The sequence below is a fragment of the Procambarus clarkii genome, chromosome 22 (assembly GCF_040958095.1).
Source record: "Procambarus clarkii isolate CNS0578487 chromosome 22, FALCON_Pclarkii_2.0, whole genome shotgun sequence".
NCBI lineage: Eukaryota > Metazoa > Arthropoda > Malacostraca > Decapoda > Cambaridae > Procambarus > Procambarus clarkii.
Genome location: NC_091171.1, coordinates 42,700,468 through 42,718,568, shown reverse-complemented (window position 1 = coordinate 42,718,568; position 18,101 = coordinate 42,700,468). Strand labels below are relative to the sequence as shown.

General features: G+C 41.4%; 1 protein-coding gene across 2 annotated transcripts in view; it reads right to left on the bottom strand.

The window, feature by feature from the left end:
• Smg5 (Smg5 nonsense mediated mRNA decay factor) overlaps positions 1-18,101 on the bottom strand; it is a 35,386-nt gene that overhangs the window by 11,415 nt on the left and 5,870 nt on the right. For both annotated transcript variants that reach the window (XM_045745603.2, XM_069328899.1), the window contains exons 6-15: positions 16,640-16,838; positions 15,694-15,946; positions 14,400-14,542; positions 12,638-12,821; positions 11,841-12,013; positions 9,418-9,643; positions 7,865-8,058; positions 2,544-2,699; positions 655-928; positions 5-176 (exon numbers count right to left, since the gene is read on the bottom strand). In XM_045745603.2, coding sequence (XP_045601559.1) covers positions 5-176; positions 655-928; positions 2,544-2,699; positions 7,865-8,058; positions 9,418-9,643; positions 11,841-12,013; positions 12,638-12,821; positions 14,400-14,542; positions 15,694-15,946; positions 16,640-16,838 — 1,974 coding nt within the window. The remainder of the gene's footprint in view (positions 1-4; positions 177-654; positions 929-2,543; positions 2,700-7,864; positions 8,059-9,417; positions 9,644-11,840; positions 12,014-12,637; positions 12,822-14,399; positions 14,543-15,693; positions 15,947-16,639; positions 16,839-18,101) is intronic.

The following is an 18,101-nucleotide window of genomic DNA, read 5'->3' as shown; positions in this document are numbered from 1 at the left end:
TTACCAAGCTTCTTTGTCCTTCCTTTTGGGGTACTTAATGAGTGGCAAGTGAGTCCTCTCATGCGGCCGCTGGGATCTGATAAATCGCGAACCATGACGAAACTTTATCTCCAGCCAGCGGATAGCATCACGTGCACCCAAACTCTCTCGCTTCTGTTGATCTAACAAATCAATAACTGAAAAGATAAAAAAATAATACATTAATTAAGAGTAACAATGAAAATAGCAGAATTCACAACTGTGTGTTAATATAGCCACTCGCAAGAAATATATGCACGTCACCACAACCCCATTCCCAAAAATTGTATCGTGGAATGTCAAGCATCCAAATGGAAGGGTTAATCAAGTACCACATGATTTGAGGCTCAATCAAACTCTATATATTGTAGAGTTAAATGAAGCAAATGACTCTTAGAATGTTATTACAAAAGGCAAAATTATCTAATCAAAAATGTAGAACCTCATAAAAGAAAAAATAAACAAATATCTTGTTAATCCAGGTGTGTGTGCTCTGCCCTGAGCAAACAGCACTAGTACATGTTTGCCACATGAAAGAATCAAATACAGAAATACCGATTTAAGCATTCGCAAAGACGAGGAGAAAATCGACTCTTAAATACGGACGGACCTTAACCAGTACAATGCTTCCCTTACCTGCTTGTGGGATGATGATCATGTGTGTGGGCTTAGAGAGAAGCATCTTGATAGCTTGGAGGTGGTTAACAAGCACAGTGGCATCTGGAACCAAGTACATGCCTAAAGTGGCTCGACGGGCAGTGCGCTCTTCCAAATTTCGTACTTCGTGTTGTAGCCACTGTGCTGTAAGAGACTGCATGCCTGCTAATCGCCGTGAGTCTTTCTTCGCTGGTGGTACGGACAAGAGATCTTCCTCGGTTGGGGATAAGGATGCTTCTCTACTTAGTGTTCCCTTTAGAGAGAAATATGGAAAACAAAATAAGCAGTATTTTCTTTAGAATACATAATAACATTATTGTTTTTAGTGCAGAATTTAAATATTTGGATATAAAAATAATTTTGCATAAAAAAAGCAAAATGTTAACATATTAAAAGGCTGCCCCTCAACAATAAACCTCTTTCAGAATACCCTCATGGAATTAACCTAACCTTAAAGGATATTTCAAAGTATTTACACATTTACAACTTAAGCATTCTGATCACACATTAACTCATCATCTACTACATTTAACCTCACATTCCAGTTATATATTCGTGAATTATCCAATCCAAAATATCCTCAAATTAATTCACTAACCATTATTTGTGTGGCATCACAATGCAAGTAAAGAACTGGACAGTAGTTATCCATTGTTTTTTTTATATCGATGGCATCATACGCACTTGCTATTGCTTAAGAAATTAATTTGGTGCTTATGCTCAAGAATATTGATTTTTGAATATCAAATTTTTAAGAAATTTTTTAGAAATTAAATTTTTAAGAAATTAATTTGGTGCTTATGCTCAAGAATATTGATTTTTGAATATCAAATTTTTAAGAAATTTTTTAGAAATTAAATTTTTAAGAAATTAATTTGGTGCTTATGCTCAAGAATATTGATTTTTGAATATCAAATTTTTTTATTTTGAAATCAAAATCAATATTCTAATCTATACCCGAAATCTCATGCCCGAAACGCTTTGCGTAATAGTGGCTTTAGGCATTGTATGTACTAGCTCTATCTATAAATCCATCACTCTTCGTAAAATCTCTTGTATGTATGTACCTTGCCTAAATAAATATAAACATTTGATTTGATACATAAGTTTGCAAACAGAAAATTAGTACTAATACCCATGTAATGATTATTACAGATCACTGAATGAGCGGCCAAAGCAATTTGTTTACATTGGACAAGAAAACGGGCACAACACTTGAAACAAAGTCATTAATACAGAACTGTACAGTCAGCCACGGGCTTTACCTTTGCCTTTTTTCTGGAAAACGCCCGGTATCTAATTTAGGTTAGTTGGGATAAAAAAGTTCAGATAACTGGTGGGATAGGCAGTCTGAATAAAAATGTGCAATAAAGATGGAACTAGTTTGCCCAGTGACCATACACAGCGCCACTTGAGCAGTGTTCACACACTAATGGCTCAGAAACTTTTAACTCTGCCATAGCATTAGATACATTAGAGTACATGGTGAAAGGCAGTCTGCTGCAGTTACCTCATCACCATTAATCTCCACTTCAGTCAACCCAACACTCATCATCCATCACCACCTTTTCTATCTAAATAACAATGCTCCATCAACTATGATCTTTAATTTAAGTTAACAAACGGATCAGAACTTCTCATATTGGCGAGTACAAACACAAAACTGTCGAATTTCTACAACAAAATTCTCAATCCCCCCCTCCCCCCCATAGCTTTTCAGAATGACGAACCACTTATCCGAACTCAACAGGTTATCCGTTCAGTCTCGGTGCCGAGAGGATCAGAATGTACGTGACCTACCGTATACCAAATAAAGCGTGTAGTAAAATAATAAAGCATTATAACAAAAATTATAAACTATAACTCACCAGCCCAACTTCTTTGTTCTTCTTCTTATCATCAATTACAACACCATCCATAGAGAAACTGTAGATACCAGTCTCAGAATTATGCCACAAAGGAGTATCAACTCTCACTGCAATTTCATTGCCAAAGTTGTGGAGACGCTTCACTCTCAGCAACACCTGTACAAAACAGACCATAATGAGGCCAGAACATTATCAAATTAGTAATATGATCCAGTCTCATGAAGTGATGGGGTGCTGCCATAGGTAACTGGTGGGGGGGCAAGATAGGTGAGAAAGCGCTAAGCCATCACGACTATATAGCACTTGGAAGGGATGAGGATAAGGATTTGGGATAAGATGGAAGGAATGGTACCCAACCACTTTGACAGTGGGGGGGGGGGGGGATTGAAACCCGACCTGCATGAAGCGAGATGGTGTTGGTGCTTGTCTATGCCAGAGTAAATGGTATAATGAACGGTCGAGTCGTATACAGTTGTCCCTCTGTTCAGCAAGCAGTGCATTAGTAGAGTATAGGGAATTAAGCAAGTGTTATGTGTTGCATCCTGTTGAAGGTCTGTCGTTGGCCTAGGAGGACCTCGATTAGACAACAGACTTACTGTCACCAACAATTGGAACCCTTACATCTATTACATTAATTTGTAATTTTTTTTTGCATAGCACCACCAGTCTATGCAAGACTCCACAGCTGCTGTCTATGGGTTAATAAAAACATTAATTTGTAAAAATTCACTAGGTGTACATTTTTATATGCTGATTAAGGTTAATGGGTTAAAAAGCTGCAAATTCTAAATAATTCAAGATATTATTACTTCATTACAGTGCTTCCTCAGACTAACGAACCCCGCTCTATCGAATTCCCGGAAGAGCCGAACAAATTGAATTCGGTACCAAATGTTCAGTGGAACATACAAATGTTCGATTAAGTGAGGAATGTTCGTCCAAGTGGTCACCGAGGCCGAGCGTCAGAGCTGGCTGTCATCAACTATGATTCGCCAGAGTGAAAACAGTTATGTAGTGTTTTATTATCCCTACCCATTGTTTCTAGGGAGAAATGGTGATAAAAATGGTGATAAAATGGTGTCAGGGGGGCATTGGTGAGAGAGTTGTTGTCAGGAGGCAACACGTGCTCCCCCGCCCCCACCCTCCTTCCTCCACCTGACCACAGAGACCACTCACTCTCCTCTCGTCGTCAGATGCCAAGAGTCAATTTAATGATAATTATCGCATTATCTACACTGAAAATAGCCTTTTTATTAGAAAAATGTCATATTGGAGCAATAATAATGGTGAAAATTGTAATATATACAGTACATATTTTAAACAGTTTGAACACATTTCCTTTTCACAGAATTTTTAATACAATTGGGGTGTAGATAACAGTTGGCATTGTGTGGCCGGCCGGTCGCTCCCTGAGCCATTGGGGGAGTGGGGGGTGGGAGGGGGGTTTGTTTCCTGGATCCCTCCCTCCCTCCCTCCTCTAACAGCCTACGTACTGTACTAATACCTATTTAGAATAAATTTTGAGGAGGCCAATAAAACAAGCACAGGTCGTGTGAACGTTAGGCCTTGGTGAGGTGGCTGGCATCATTTGTGGTGGTGTCAGGGGAGGCAGGCGGTGTCAGGGGAGGCAGGTGGTGTCAGGGGAGGCAGGCGGTGTCAGGGGAGGCAGGTGGGGTCAGGGGAGGCAGGTGGTGTCAGGGGAGGCAGGTGGGGTCAGGGGAGGCAGGTGGTGTCATGGGAGGCAGGTGGGGTCAGGGGAGGCAGGTGGTGTCAGGGGAGGCACATGGGGTCAGGGGAGGCAGGTGGTGTCATGGGAGGCAGGTGGGGTCAGGGGAGGCAGGTGGTGTCAGGGGAGGCAGGCGGGGTCAGGGGAGGCAGGTGGTGTCAGGGGAGGCAGGCGGGGTCAGGGGAGGCAGGTGGTGTCAGGGGAGGCAGGTGGGGTCAGGGGAGGCAGGTGGGGTCAGGGGAGGCAGGTGGTGTCAGAGGAGGCAGGCGGTGTCATGGGAGGCAGGTGGGGTCAGGGGAGGCAGGTGGTGTCAGGGGAGGCAGGTGGTGTCAGGGGGGGTCAAGGGAGGCAGGTGGGGTCAGGGGAGGCAGGTGGGGTCAGGGGAGGCAGGTGGTGGAAAGAGGCAGGTGGGGTCAGGGGAGGCAGGTGGTGGAAAGAGGCAGGTGGTGTCAGGGGAGGCAGGTGGTGTCAGGGGAGGCAGGTGGGGTCAGGGGAGGCAGGCGGTGTCAGGGGAGGCAGGTGGGGTCAGGGGAGGCAGGTGGGGTCAGGGGAGGCAGGTGGGGTCAGGGGAGGCAGGTGGGGTCAGGGTAGGCAGGTGGGGTCAGGGTAGGCAGGTGGGGTCAGGGGAGGCAGGTGGGGTCAGGGGAGGCAGGTGGGGTCAGGGGAGGCAGGTGGGGTCAGGGGAGGCAGGTGGGGTCAGGGGAGGCAGGCGGTGTCAGGGGAGGCAGGTGGGGTCAGTGGTGGAAGGTGTTGTCAGGGGAGGTGGAAGTGGAGAGAGAAGGGTGGTGACCACGCATGGCTGCCAAACCTCTCATTCATACTCTATTATAAATCTCAATCTTAGCTGTAAAATATTTATGCCAAAATATGTTAATTTTCGTGTATTACTATACATTATTAATCATTAACACGTTTTATTTGTTTCCTGAAGAAAACAATAGCTGACTTGGCATTGTGGTGTGTATGGCCGGGTACCTGGGGGTGGGGGGGGGTCCTGGAGGTGTGAGAGGAGACCTGTCAACCCATCATTTTTTTTGTCGGGAGAGTTGAGACGCTTCCAAGCCTGCTGCTTCAATACACGGTGTGGGTGGTGTGGGTGGTGTGGTTTGGGTGTGGGTGGGTTGGTGTGGGTGGTGTGGTTGGGTGTGGGGGGATGATGTGGGTGGTGTGGGGTGTGTGGGGGATGATGTGGGTGGTGGTGTGGGGTGTGTGGGTGGTGGTGTGGGGAGTGTGGGTGGTGGGGGCAAATGGTGTTAGTGGTGTGGGGGATGGTGTGGGTGGTGTGGGGAATGGTGTGGGTGGTGTGGGGGATGGTGGGGGATGGTGTGGTGTGGGGGATGATGTGGGTGGTGGTGTGGGGTGTGTGGGGGATGGTGTGGGTGGTGTGGGGGATGGTGTGGGGGATGGTGAGGATGGTGTGGGGGATGATGTGGGTGGTGGTGTGGGGTGTGTGGGGGATGGTGTGGGTGGTGGTGTGTGGTGTGTGGGTGGTGGTGTGGGGAGTGTGGGTGGTGGGGGCGAATGGTGCTAGTGGTGTGGGGGATGGTGTGGGTGGTGTGGGGGAGGATGGTGTGGGTGGTTTGGGGGATGGTGTGGGTGGTGTGGAGGATGGTGTGGGTGGTGTGGGGGATGGTGTGGGTGGTGTGGGGATGGTGTGGGTGATGTGGGGGATGGTGTGGGTGGTGTGGGGGATGGTGTGGGTGGTGTGGGGGATGGTGTGGGGATGGTGTGGGTGGTGTGGGGGATGGTGTGGGTGGTGTGGGGGATGGTGTGGGTGGTGTGGGGGATGGTGTGGGTGGTGTGGAGGATGGTGTGGGTGGTGTGGAGGATGGTGTGGGTGGTGTGGGGGATGGTGTGGGTGGTGTGGGGGATGGTGTGGGTGGTGTGGGGGATGGTATGGGTGGTGTGGGGGATGGTATGGGTGGTGTGGAGGATGGTGTGGGTAGTGTGGAGGATGGTGTGGGTGGTGTGGGGGATGGTATGGGTGGTGTGGGGATGGTATGGGTGGTGTGGAGGATGGTGTGGGTGGTGTGGGGGATGGTATGGGTGGTGTGGGGATGGTATGGGTGGTGTGGAGGATGGTGTGGGTGGTGTGGAGGATGGTGTGGGTGGTGTGGAGGATGGTGTGGAGGATGGTGTGGGTGGTGTGGGGGGGATGGTGTGAGTGGGGTGGGGGATGGTGATTCTCGCATCTCAGATTATTATTGACACCAAAAGAGCATGAAAGATATTATAATGAAGCACCACCCAACAAAGAAACAAACTAATGTGTCCTGGCATATGTTTAAAAAAAAAAAAAAATAAGAAGGTTGTTGGGGCCGGACGGATGGAACGAATTCCGCACTGGAACGAATCGGCTTCGCCCCATATAGTTCGTTCAAGTGAGGACACACTGTACTACATATAAAGCCACTTCCTATTACAGTATAACTGGAATTTCCCTATGTAGCCCCAGCCTCTTATGTGAACCAAAATCAATACAGTACATATATTGAGTGCGTGTGGACTGAGAAGTCAGGTTCTCTTTGTTGGAGACAACACATCATCGTATAGCGAGTGCATGTTATATCAAAATAATGCCCCTAACTTACATTTTCGTATACTAAATGAAAACCGTATGTCAAAAACATACTATACACACACACATCGCATAAGGGGCCCACTCTACATACATGTTTGTACTGTACAGTATTTCTAACCGTCTTAAAACTGTTCTTATCTCAAGAGCTGATGCCTCTCCACCCTATGAAGGTAATGGTGAAGTACTGTTTGTATGTATATAGACTCTCTCCACTTCTACCGAAATCTAATATTTATATTTTTCCAAGCAAAAATCACAACTGTGGTGTTACAGTTTAAGGATCAATTAAGTTGAAGTTGGGTACAAGTTTTTACAATAATACAGTACATTATTTTGCTGCCAATTTCTATTGATTTATTGACCACTCCAATGGAAAAAAAAATAGCCTTAATCACCAAGACCAAACACAGTAATGGTGGTACATTTTGCACATCATAATTATGTTCGCATGATGAATAGCCGTTTTAAAATGATATAAACAAAGATATAAAAGTCAAAAGACCACATGCCCATTAAACCATGTGCATATTAAACCCCGGAAAACCTACAATTCTCATATTATATAATGTTAAAAGCTTTAGTGTACGCTTTTGTAAATGGGAAGGGAACTATCAGTAGTAGTGCCAAGCCATTACGATTGTACAAGACTTGGAAGGGATCAGGATAAGGATTTGGGATGGAACAGGGGAAAAAGAAATGGTGCCCAATTACATGGACAGTCGGGAATTGAACGCCGACCTGTGTGAAGCGAGACCGTCGCTCAATCGTCCAGCCAAAGTGGTTGGGCAGTAGAGCAAACATGAGAGATAAGATATACTATACTGCCCATAATGGGAGATACTGCACATATGCAATACCACAAAACCAACACTTTCAAAGAATAGTTTCACCTTTAAAAATAGCTTAATTTGAATTGTTATTTGTTCATAGTTACTAACTACATGGCAATATTGTACTACTGAAGAACCTTGCACCGTGCCATTATTAAATCTTAATGCTATTGCTCAACCTTACCAGTTCCATAGCCTTAAGGTTGAGAGACTTGCGTGTGCCGGGCAGATAAGTGGAAATTAAAGTATGCAGCATGAAGTCTTCAGGTAGTGGCGTTATCTGGAGAGCATCTACCAATATTTTGCGAGAACTTTCTTTGGCCGCTCCAGGACACTCTTGTAAAATGTCAATCACTTCATTTCGAACTCCTTGTGAATCTGGAAGGTACAACCTTGCTTTTAGGTTTTCTTAAAATATTTATATGATCTAATGAATCCTCTGTCCTGACGTTTCCCCCTTTACTTGTGGCTACCTGTCAGTCCAGAAAGAAACGACCATCACAAATGGGCTGAGTGGGGCAAGAGGAGGGTTACCAACAGAAAGACTTGTCGTTAAGCTCCCTCGTAAATCTTAACTGGTCTAAAGTGATACTTTTGTTTACCTGTCAAGGTAACGTTTTGGAAGCTCTCGAACTACGGATGTTGAGAGCATGTTCTCTAGTGCTTATGACACAATAGGAATGTATATAGACTGTAGTGAGATGTTAGTGTGTGTATATTTAGAATCAGACCTTGAGCAGTCCTTCCATGTGTAAATTAAGAGAAACCTCACCAACCTTCCAGATACTATTTTGAAAGCTCTCTAGCAGTTTTCTCTATTAGTCTTACTGTTGTAGGATGCTTCACTTGATACCATGTGAGCAGCACTTTTTAGTTTTCCTCCATGAATCTAAAGCCACAACAGCCCCTAAAACTGCACACAACATGCCCATAATAAAAGGTATATAATAGGCCCAGAGGAAGTACACAAAAGACCCAGAGAGGGGAACACCAAAGGTACAGTGTTTATATATATCACCAAAAAAAAAAACAATAGCGTGAAAACCAAAAGATACCCCTACAGGGAAGACTTTTGCCTTTGCTGTAGGGCAAACCCTCTGTAAGCTGAGCTATGTTATTCCAAGAATAAATTGTATATATGAAAATAATAATAATTACCCTGTATTTAAAGAAGGCTCACTTATGAATTACTTTAAATTATTTATTCAAAAAATTAAAGTAGTTTAGTGCCTACTCAAAAGGCTAATAGCTCAGAAGAGAACTTAGTTTACAGCTCCTACAAATTTTCCACTATTAATGGAACATTTCCCACTGCAGCATGCACCATTAACATTTTAAGTTTTTTTTTTTTTTTATAAAAACTCAAGATTTAAATCGTCATATATCAGCACGTATCACGTCAGGAAATTTTGTACCTAATTGAACAGCATCTCTGCATATATCAGGTCCTCAGTCTGGTTTTGTTTGCATTCGAGGGTGCTATTCATTCCGAGGCCCAAGTGCATTACTCACTCTGCCCTTTTCTAAGCACCAGACCTAACCCAAAGGACCACAAGGATATTGATCCTCAAAACCACCTTCAGGTAACCAATCCATGCCATTCCTGGATATGAGGACAGGATAGGGGATATGAGGACAGGATAAAGGATACGAGGATCAAGAAAGAACACGACACGTCACAAGCTAACAAAAATACTAATGGTCCACGAGAATAGAAGAAAGGCTAATGCAACTTACTGTTCTTGAGATGGTCGAGATCCACTCTCGTCAAATTGAGGAGCTTGGCAATAGCAGTCCATAGTGAGCCTGCAGTCTTCATGCACAGCTGAATGACCTCGTCCTCCCTCTTCAGCCAATCACACGCAACAAACACGGCTGCTAACATGCCCTCTTTGCTAATGAGTTCCAAGTGTTCACCAGCACTGAGGCCTTCCCACTCCTGGTCAGACTCAATCTTTACATCCTGAAAATTCCAAATTGTCAAATATTATTGTGTGTGAAGGGAAATAAACTTAAAATTTACTTAAATGCGAATACACTTAAAATTAGCAACATGTTTCCATACTATAATGCATAAAATGGAGTCCCATTTCAACAGACTAATATGCAATGAACAGAATTCATTACAAATATGATGTGTTTTTAAGGATACCTAATCCATTAGAGGAATACAGGTGTCGGTAATCCAGATTTTTGTTGCACATCGATATTATATATTTTTACCATACCTAAGTACCTGTAATTTATCACCGTTAAACATCATGTTATTTTCTGCTGCCCATTTGAAAACTTTATTAATATCAGCTTGTGAACTTTTCAATGTCTTCCACAGAAGTAATTTCATGCTCATTTTTGCATCATCTGCAAAAGATGACACAAAGCTGTGACTTGTAATTTTGTCCATATCTGATATTAGGACTGTGGCCTGAGGTAGGGAGCTTTAGTTAAGTCCCAACCTTTGTTTGGATTCAATTTTATTGGGTTGTGTTTGGTTTGACAGAAAATTTAATATCTATCACCCTATGTTACCCGTTATTACTACTGGCCTCATTTTGTGGGGTATTACTCCATGATCAAATTTATCAAATGCCTTTGCGAAGTCCGTGTATACCACATCTACATTCTGTTTTTCTTCTAGTGCCTCTGTGATTTTGTCATAGTGGTCAAGTACCTGCGAGAGGCATGATCTTCCCGTTCTAAATCAAAGTTGACCTGGGTTGTGGAGGTCATTGGTCCCCCATAAAACTGGAGATTTGACTCCTTGAGGTTATCTTGTGATGATTTCGGGGCTTTAGTGTCCCTGCGGCCCGGTCCTTGACCAGGCCTCCACCCCCAGGATGCAGCCCGTGACAGCTAACACCCAGGTACCTATTTTACTGCTAGGTAACAGGGGCATAGGGTGAAAGAAACTCTGCCCATTGTTTCTCGCCGGCGCCTGGGATCGAACTCAGGACCACAGGATCACAAGTCCAGCGTGCTGTCCGCTCGGCCGACCGGCTCCCGTCCTGATCGCTCTCAAACTTTTATTACTCGAGACGTTAGCGTGACTGGTCTGTAATTATTAGCCAATACTTTGCTCCCTCCCTTGTGTAGAGGAGCTATATCTGCTGATTTAACCACTTCCGGTATCTCACGAGTGTCCAAGTTTTGTCTCCCCACCACATTGAGTGCTTGTGCAGTTCTTCTTGACATTTTGCATTTCTCTATAAATATTGAATTTTTTAGGCTTTCACTCATCCTGTGTGTAAGAATCTTCACTTGTAAGTACAAGTCTAGTACCGACAGGTTTGACATTTCAAAAAGGCATAGATAATACCATCTTATAAATAATTAATACGGTACCAGATCAAGTTATTTAAGCCTATGTTTGCAATATTATGTTTAGTTTTCAGCACGAGTTTATTTGCTGTTCATTTGTTTATTAGATTACATTTTTACCACATTTCTAATACGGTATAATGAAGATTTGTTCTTTCCATTTATATCATAAATCCTTCGTAAAACAAACAATGGATGAACACAAATTTTTTTTCTAGTAGGCCTAGGTATGAAAAATATGCAAACATTTTGTTGTTTACAGGCATAAGAAAACTAATACCCTCCTAAAAAAAAAAAGACAGTTCTAAGTAACGTCTGGTTGTCACAGGCAAACGTCTGGTTGTCACAGGCAAACGTCTGGTTGTCACAGGCAAACGTCTGGTTGTCACAGGCAAACGTCTGGTTGTCACAGGCAGAGTCTAATCCCAATTAATTCAAATTAGCTCTCCACCTACTCTTCAACATGCTAAACCTTGCATTACACGACTGTTACACGAGGCTTTATCTGTATCAACACAGAAAAGTAGTATTCAAAACCAAATTTGTTTGTTTTTATCTTCCCACATCGTTAAAGCGTAACTATAATATATATAACATAATAATGCATTTTTACAGCATAGGAACAATGCCCCCCCCCCCAAAAAAAAAGTCCCACTTTTCAAGATGGCAAATAGTTTACCAAAGGGCTCAAATAGATTTCAATGCTGTATACCAGTTAAGAGTTTAAAATACTTTCATTGCAAAGCACCTAAAACATATGATGCAATTTTCACTACCGGTCAAACATCTCTTCGATGTTCAGCTTAGTGCGCGGGTTGAAATTCAATCGAGACCTAACTCACCTCATCAGAATCATCGTCATCCTCTGAGGAGCACAGCTGAGAGAGGTCCAAGTCTTCCTCATCCTCTTCCTCCTCATCTTCACTGGATACAACTTCATCTTTATCATCATTGCCTTCACCTTCGGCATCATTGTCATCATCACTTGCTGAAGCATCTGAACCACTCTGCTCATCTACAATAAAGATATCAAAGATGAAAAGAGCAATGCTGGGTTATATTCGATTGCGAGAATGTATAAAGTGCGTTTTGCGCACATACGTAAATACAAACATGTATATAATTATGTACATTAAACAAGCATTTGAATGTATTTATGCTTGTTTATTTAACTATTTGGCAAACAACATTATTAAAAACAAATATTTAGCATTTTTAACTTTCATTCCTAGTACTACCCGACTGCTCTGGAGAAAAGCACACGAATGCTACAATGTACAATTACACAAAAGCTTGCATTGATTGTGAACAAATCCACAAGGGCCGTGACGAGGATTCCTCGTCACGGCCCTTGTGGATTTGTTCATTTGATGCATCACGTTAGTGTGATCTCTGTGTGTATTGCATTGATTGTTTGTTTAAGCTAATTCCTACTTAACTGGGTTGACAAACAGGAAAGCTAATATTTTTAAACAAGACTCAAACTCATGTCACACACACACACACACACACACACACACACACACACACACACACACACACAAAAAAAAAAAAAAATTCTGTGTACAGTACTGTAGTTACAATTCCATAACTATCATAAGTGAAGAAACAAAAAGGAAGAAGGTTCATCGTGACTAACCATCACTGGCATTGGGCCGGTCACCATTCACCCGGCGCCGTCGACGAAGATTGGCCAACCTATTGCTGCGGCCATTTTTCTTTTTCTTGACTGGTTTTGCATTTCCGCCGTCCATTACAGGCTCAGAGTTCTTGTCTTCTTTCTGCCCCAAATTTGAATCATTACCATTGTCTTCATCAGTCTTCTAAAACAGAGTGTAAACAAATCACATTGTAATGCAAGCCTGTATAACGCTATAGTAATCAGTATACGCCACATATTACCATACAACAAACAGTATTAACATCTAATGAGTATATATAACAAATAATGTATTGGACTAATTTTAGTGAAGGCTATTTGAAAAAAAAAATTCATTTAAAAAATAATTAAATTTGTCATTTTATATTTTCACAAGCATTCAAAATGTATTAATTAAAAATTTAGTTTATTGTGAAAAAAATTATGAAGATTTTCCTAAAAAAAAATCTCCTGGCTGAGCAGAGACAAGGTTGCTCTCTAAGGTAGAATCCAATGATGCATTTGACCAGAAGCATCATGTCAGGCAAGGTAACATTTTAATACCAATTGCAGAGAAGACTTTATTTAGCATTTCAGTGTTGTGATGCTGTTAAAATACAGTGTCTGTACTTCTTGATCTTGAGGTTATCTTGAGATGATTTCAGGGCTTTAGTGTCCCCCGCGGCCCGGTCCTCGACCAGGCCTCCACCCCCAGGAAACAGCCCGTGACAGCTGACTAACACCCAGGTACCTATTTTACTGCTAGGTAACAGGGGCATAGAGTGAAAGAAACTCTGCCCATTGTTTCTCGCCGGCGCCCGGGATCGAACCCGAGACCACAGGATCACAAGTCCAGTGTGCTGTCCGCTCGGCTGACCGGCTCTACAATGGTAAACGTTCCGATGATGCTAAAAAGTGTCATCCATCTATCTCTAAATACCCCAACGTACTTTTTCATTTTTTTATATCATTTTTGTATATTTTATGGAGCACAGTGTGGGTATAGCTTATCAGAGTACTAACCAAAGTATCAGGGGGGGGGGGACCATCCAGAGATCACTTTGTCCAACTATGTCACTTAAAATGACAACTGTTGTTCTTGCGCACATTTTCATTATGCTTTGCAAATTACCAGCTGGAAACTAATGCAAGTTATGCTCATTTTCTTTTCACAGTAATATAAACAGAGTCAACTTTAGTGATATTATGTTCCTGCAGTGCTTCCTAGACAAGTGTGACCACTTGGGATAATGTACAATGTTCCACGTGGCACCAGTACCTCAATATGGTGAGATTCGAGTGTCACTCTGTCTGCCCCCAGTTTACTCCCTGTATACATGATGGAATCTTACCTTAGGAAGCAACCAAGTGCAATGATTTAAATTGCTGAACCCTTCAACAATCATTTAATGCAGTGTAGCATTTGTTTTTAAAATGAAGGATGAGAAGTTATTATTATTATGCAACATTAAAATATCTGCTGTAAAATAACTGCAATAACAAACAACAAGGCTCGAAGCAAAGCTCAGAGCTAACAAAATAAAGTGTAATAACTGCACTATGTTTGTTCTATTGCTTGATCAGATTCATGGAAATGGAAAATTAGACTACACAAGGTCTTTTAATTATTCAATCTGCTGAGGAGCATAAGCAAATGTTGTGCATCAGTCAATAGTAAACATCTACAAAAGAACTATTCAAAATAAAATAACACTGAAAACAAACGTTTTAACAAGTTATCGTGTCAAAACATTTAACGTACCTTTTCTGTCTCGGGAACAAGGATGGATAAAAACGAGGGATCGACAAGCGAGATGCGTTGCTCTAGTCGACTAGTGACGAGGGAAACTAGAGTCATCAGGACAGACACCATAAGAGCTTGGGCCATGCTTGTGTGTGGTGATGCTGGCAAGTAAACATTCAGAGATGAAATCAAACTTTCACAGACTAAATGAAGAGTTAAAGTGTCTCAAAAAATTTTACTGTACCATTTCACTGAAAATATTAAGGCAGCAGGTTAAAGAGAACAACATAGTGGAACCCCGGTGTATAAATTTTAATCCATTCCAAAAAATGCAATGTAACCCAAATATTTGTAGGCTGAATCAAATTTTCCCATAAGAAATTATGTAAATTTAATTAATCCATTACACCCCCCCCAAAAACTAACTTAAAAATACACTTTATCTAGACTACTTATTTTTTCATACACAAAATAATAAGGAACAAATAAACTAAATAAAATAAATGAGCATTTAACATTATGGAAGACAGTGAGGAGAGGGAAAGGAGGGGAGGTGTTAGTGTTTGGAAGGGGATTCCCCTTCCATTATAACACCAGACAGTGATGTCATTTCTGGGGTAATCTTGCTCCTTCATTTTGCAGGCATCCCACTAAGACCTGGTTGTGGCTCCCTGCTTGTTCATCTCACTAAGAATCTGTCTAAGATACTTGTTTTTGCCTTAGTTTTAACAACTGTCTGTAGCGAGACATCACATTGTCATTAAAAAAGTTAACGCAATGGCTTGCTTCAGCTTTATACGGGGGAGTCTTTTCAGCAAAACTTTGCAGTTTTTCCCATACTCCAGATTAACCATATGCATATATTACATTTATATATCTTTTTTTTTCTTATTAGGTTAAACTTTACCACTGACTTTCTTGGAACCCATGGTGTGATACATAACTTTTATGTTAAGAAACAAAATAAGAACAAAAATGCTGAAATTGTTCACAGACAATTTAAACGCGTTTATCAGCAGGCGGGATACAAGCGTAAACCGATCTTACCGACTCAAGACAAATTATGAATGAGCGGTTTGTACTCTAGAACAAACATTGTACACCAGGGCTTATTTTCCAAAATTTTTGTCATACACCAGAAAATTCATATTCAGGTGCAATCGTAAAGAGGAGTTCCACTGTATACGAGTCGGCAATACATAAACTGAAGGTTTAGGTGACAAGGAAATAGAAAAGGCAATGCAGAGGCAAGGCCCTCAAAACAAATGAGAGTTAAGAGCTCTATGGAGAAAACTGCAAACCCATTATTTACCTTGTTTCTTGAGCCTTTGAGTACAAATAGATAAAACAGCACAGACAACCACCATGGCCTCAGGAGTAAGGCTAAATGATACCATCTTCTCTTTGGCTTCTAATGAGGGGTCGCATCCATTTTGTTGTGCAGTTGGTACATGGCCATTTGGTGGCGAAACAGCCGGTGAAGGAGATCTCTCTGAAGGTTCATTATCAGCATCATCATAAGTTTCCAATACCTTCCCAAGTTGAACCAGCACATCCTGGCACAACTGTAAGATGAATGATAAACCACTATATTAATCTTTGTGTTTACAATACATCCTGTGGGGAAGAACAATTATTTCATAATTTAGACTCACACACTATAGTCACGAAAGGCAGACAGGCTGAGACGTCTCCACGACGACCTACTTAAGCCAACTTATCTCCTTGTGGAATCCTTCCCCATAGAAAATAATTACCTTTCACTAAGAATTCACTAATTAAAAAAAATACAAAATTCCCCTCAAAATATGAAACTTCATAAATGAATTTCAACCTAAATGTGCTATATGGTAGTGCAGTCTTGCCTAACTTCTAACAACTATACAGTAATAACTGCATATATAAACATAAGCAAAAACCAGCCATCAATAATTTGTCACTCAACATTAACTCAACATTCCAATGCATTGCGGGCTGACCTATCTGACTTGTACAACTCCATGGAATTAATTGCATCCTCTTCAACGTTCATATAAATACTGTATATCACACAGACAACAGTGTAACACATCCATCCAACATCAGAATTATTATTATTTTATTAAATCATTTAAACCCCACTTGTATGCAATGATACTTATTTCTATTCTGTATTCCACAATCAATTTTTTTTAAGCAATGAAAGCTATAAGTTTCCAACATTTCAAAAATTATTTACCTTCTTCATACAGACTAAAAAAAATAAAATGGCTACTGACCCTTGCAACTTCCTCGGTAGCTCTGTTATTGACAAAACACGAGACGAGAGTAAGAAGTGTGTGCAGAAACATCTTGTGGTGGTGTGAAGGAGCCTTGTCGTCTCCTTCCTCCACTCCATTCTCATAGATGGACCGACTCTTGTCCAGCAGACGTTTGAGGTTGCCTTCAGCTCCTTCAACATTTTTCTCACATGTTAGTCTATGGAAAAAATGAACAATAAAAAAATGCAATGATATGCGTTTATAAAACGATGATAAAATATAATAATACAAGAATGTAACAACTCTTGTATATATCTCAAAAAAAAAAAAAAAAAAGCACTTGGGGAAAATGGTTATCTGCTAACAGATAAAGCAAGCCCTATCAATAATAAAGATGCAAAATTATGTCGGTTAGTTGATCAAACCACACACTAAAAAGTGAAGGGACGACGACGTTTTGTCCCTTCGACTTGACGATCACAATCGACTTGAGAATGGTCCAGGACGGACTGAAATGTTGTCCCTTTACTTTCTAGTGTGTGGTTTGGTCAACATATTTCGGCCACGTTATTGTGACTCCTCATCAGCATATGTGGGTTAGTCAGGAGTTCTGTGGAATGTATGATAAAAGCGTATGACCTAGCCACTTTTGTTACATTGTCTCGCAAGTAGCACGAAAGAAGTAAGAGCACGACTGCATTATCAACTTCAGGAAAGCTACAAAATCCTACACGTGTTGCTATTTTATTTTCACCAAGGTCTTTAATAATGGGACCCCAAGATGAAGCCCTCTACACTTATGCCAAATGCTGGTTACAAAGGTATAATTTATAAGTGTCAAAAGGACAAGGATAAATACATGTCTGATGAATGAAAGCACACTGTTAATGGACCATAGGCTGTATCATTGAGGACATGTAGGAAAAACTTAATTTACCTAAGGCCCCATAGTGGCCTCAATAGAGACAAAGTTGAGAATTTTTTTCCAGCTGAATGTTTAAATTTAAAGGTCTTGACCTTTACAGCTTTACCCAATGAGTGAAAGGCATTTCCTGTTTTCTGCTTCCTCTTGATGCTTCTTATGCAGCTCAAACTTTAGAGGCAATAGTTTACTTCATGAAGGTTGGCGTTCAATCTCCGATCAACCAAGTGGTTGAGGATGTATTTAAAACCTAACCCTTTTTCCCCCTATATATATTTTAAGTTTGATTAACAAGGTACACAACCCCGGTGCAAATCAAGAGCCTCCTGTACCTCAATTTAGACACTATCATCAACTTATGAGCATTGACCTTGATATATTAGGTAGGTTTTCTAGGTCAGTAGGTACTTGTAGGTAAAGTACTTTACAGTACTTTACAGTAGGTAAAATTGTTACATAAGGTAGAGCCTCCTGTACCTCAATTTAGACACTACCATCAACTTATGAGCATTGACCTTGATATATTAGGTAGGTTTTCTAGGTCAGTAGGTACTGGAT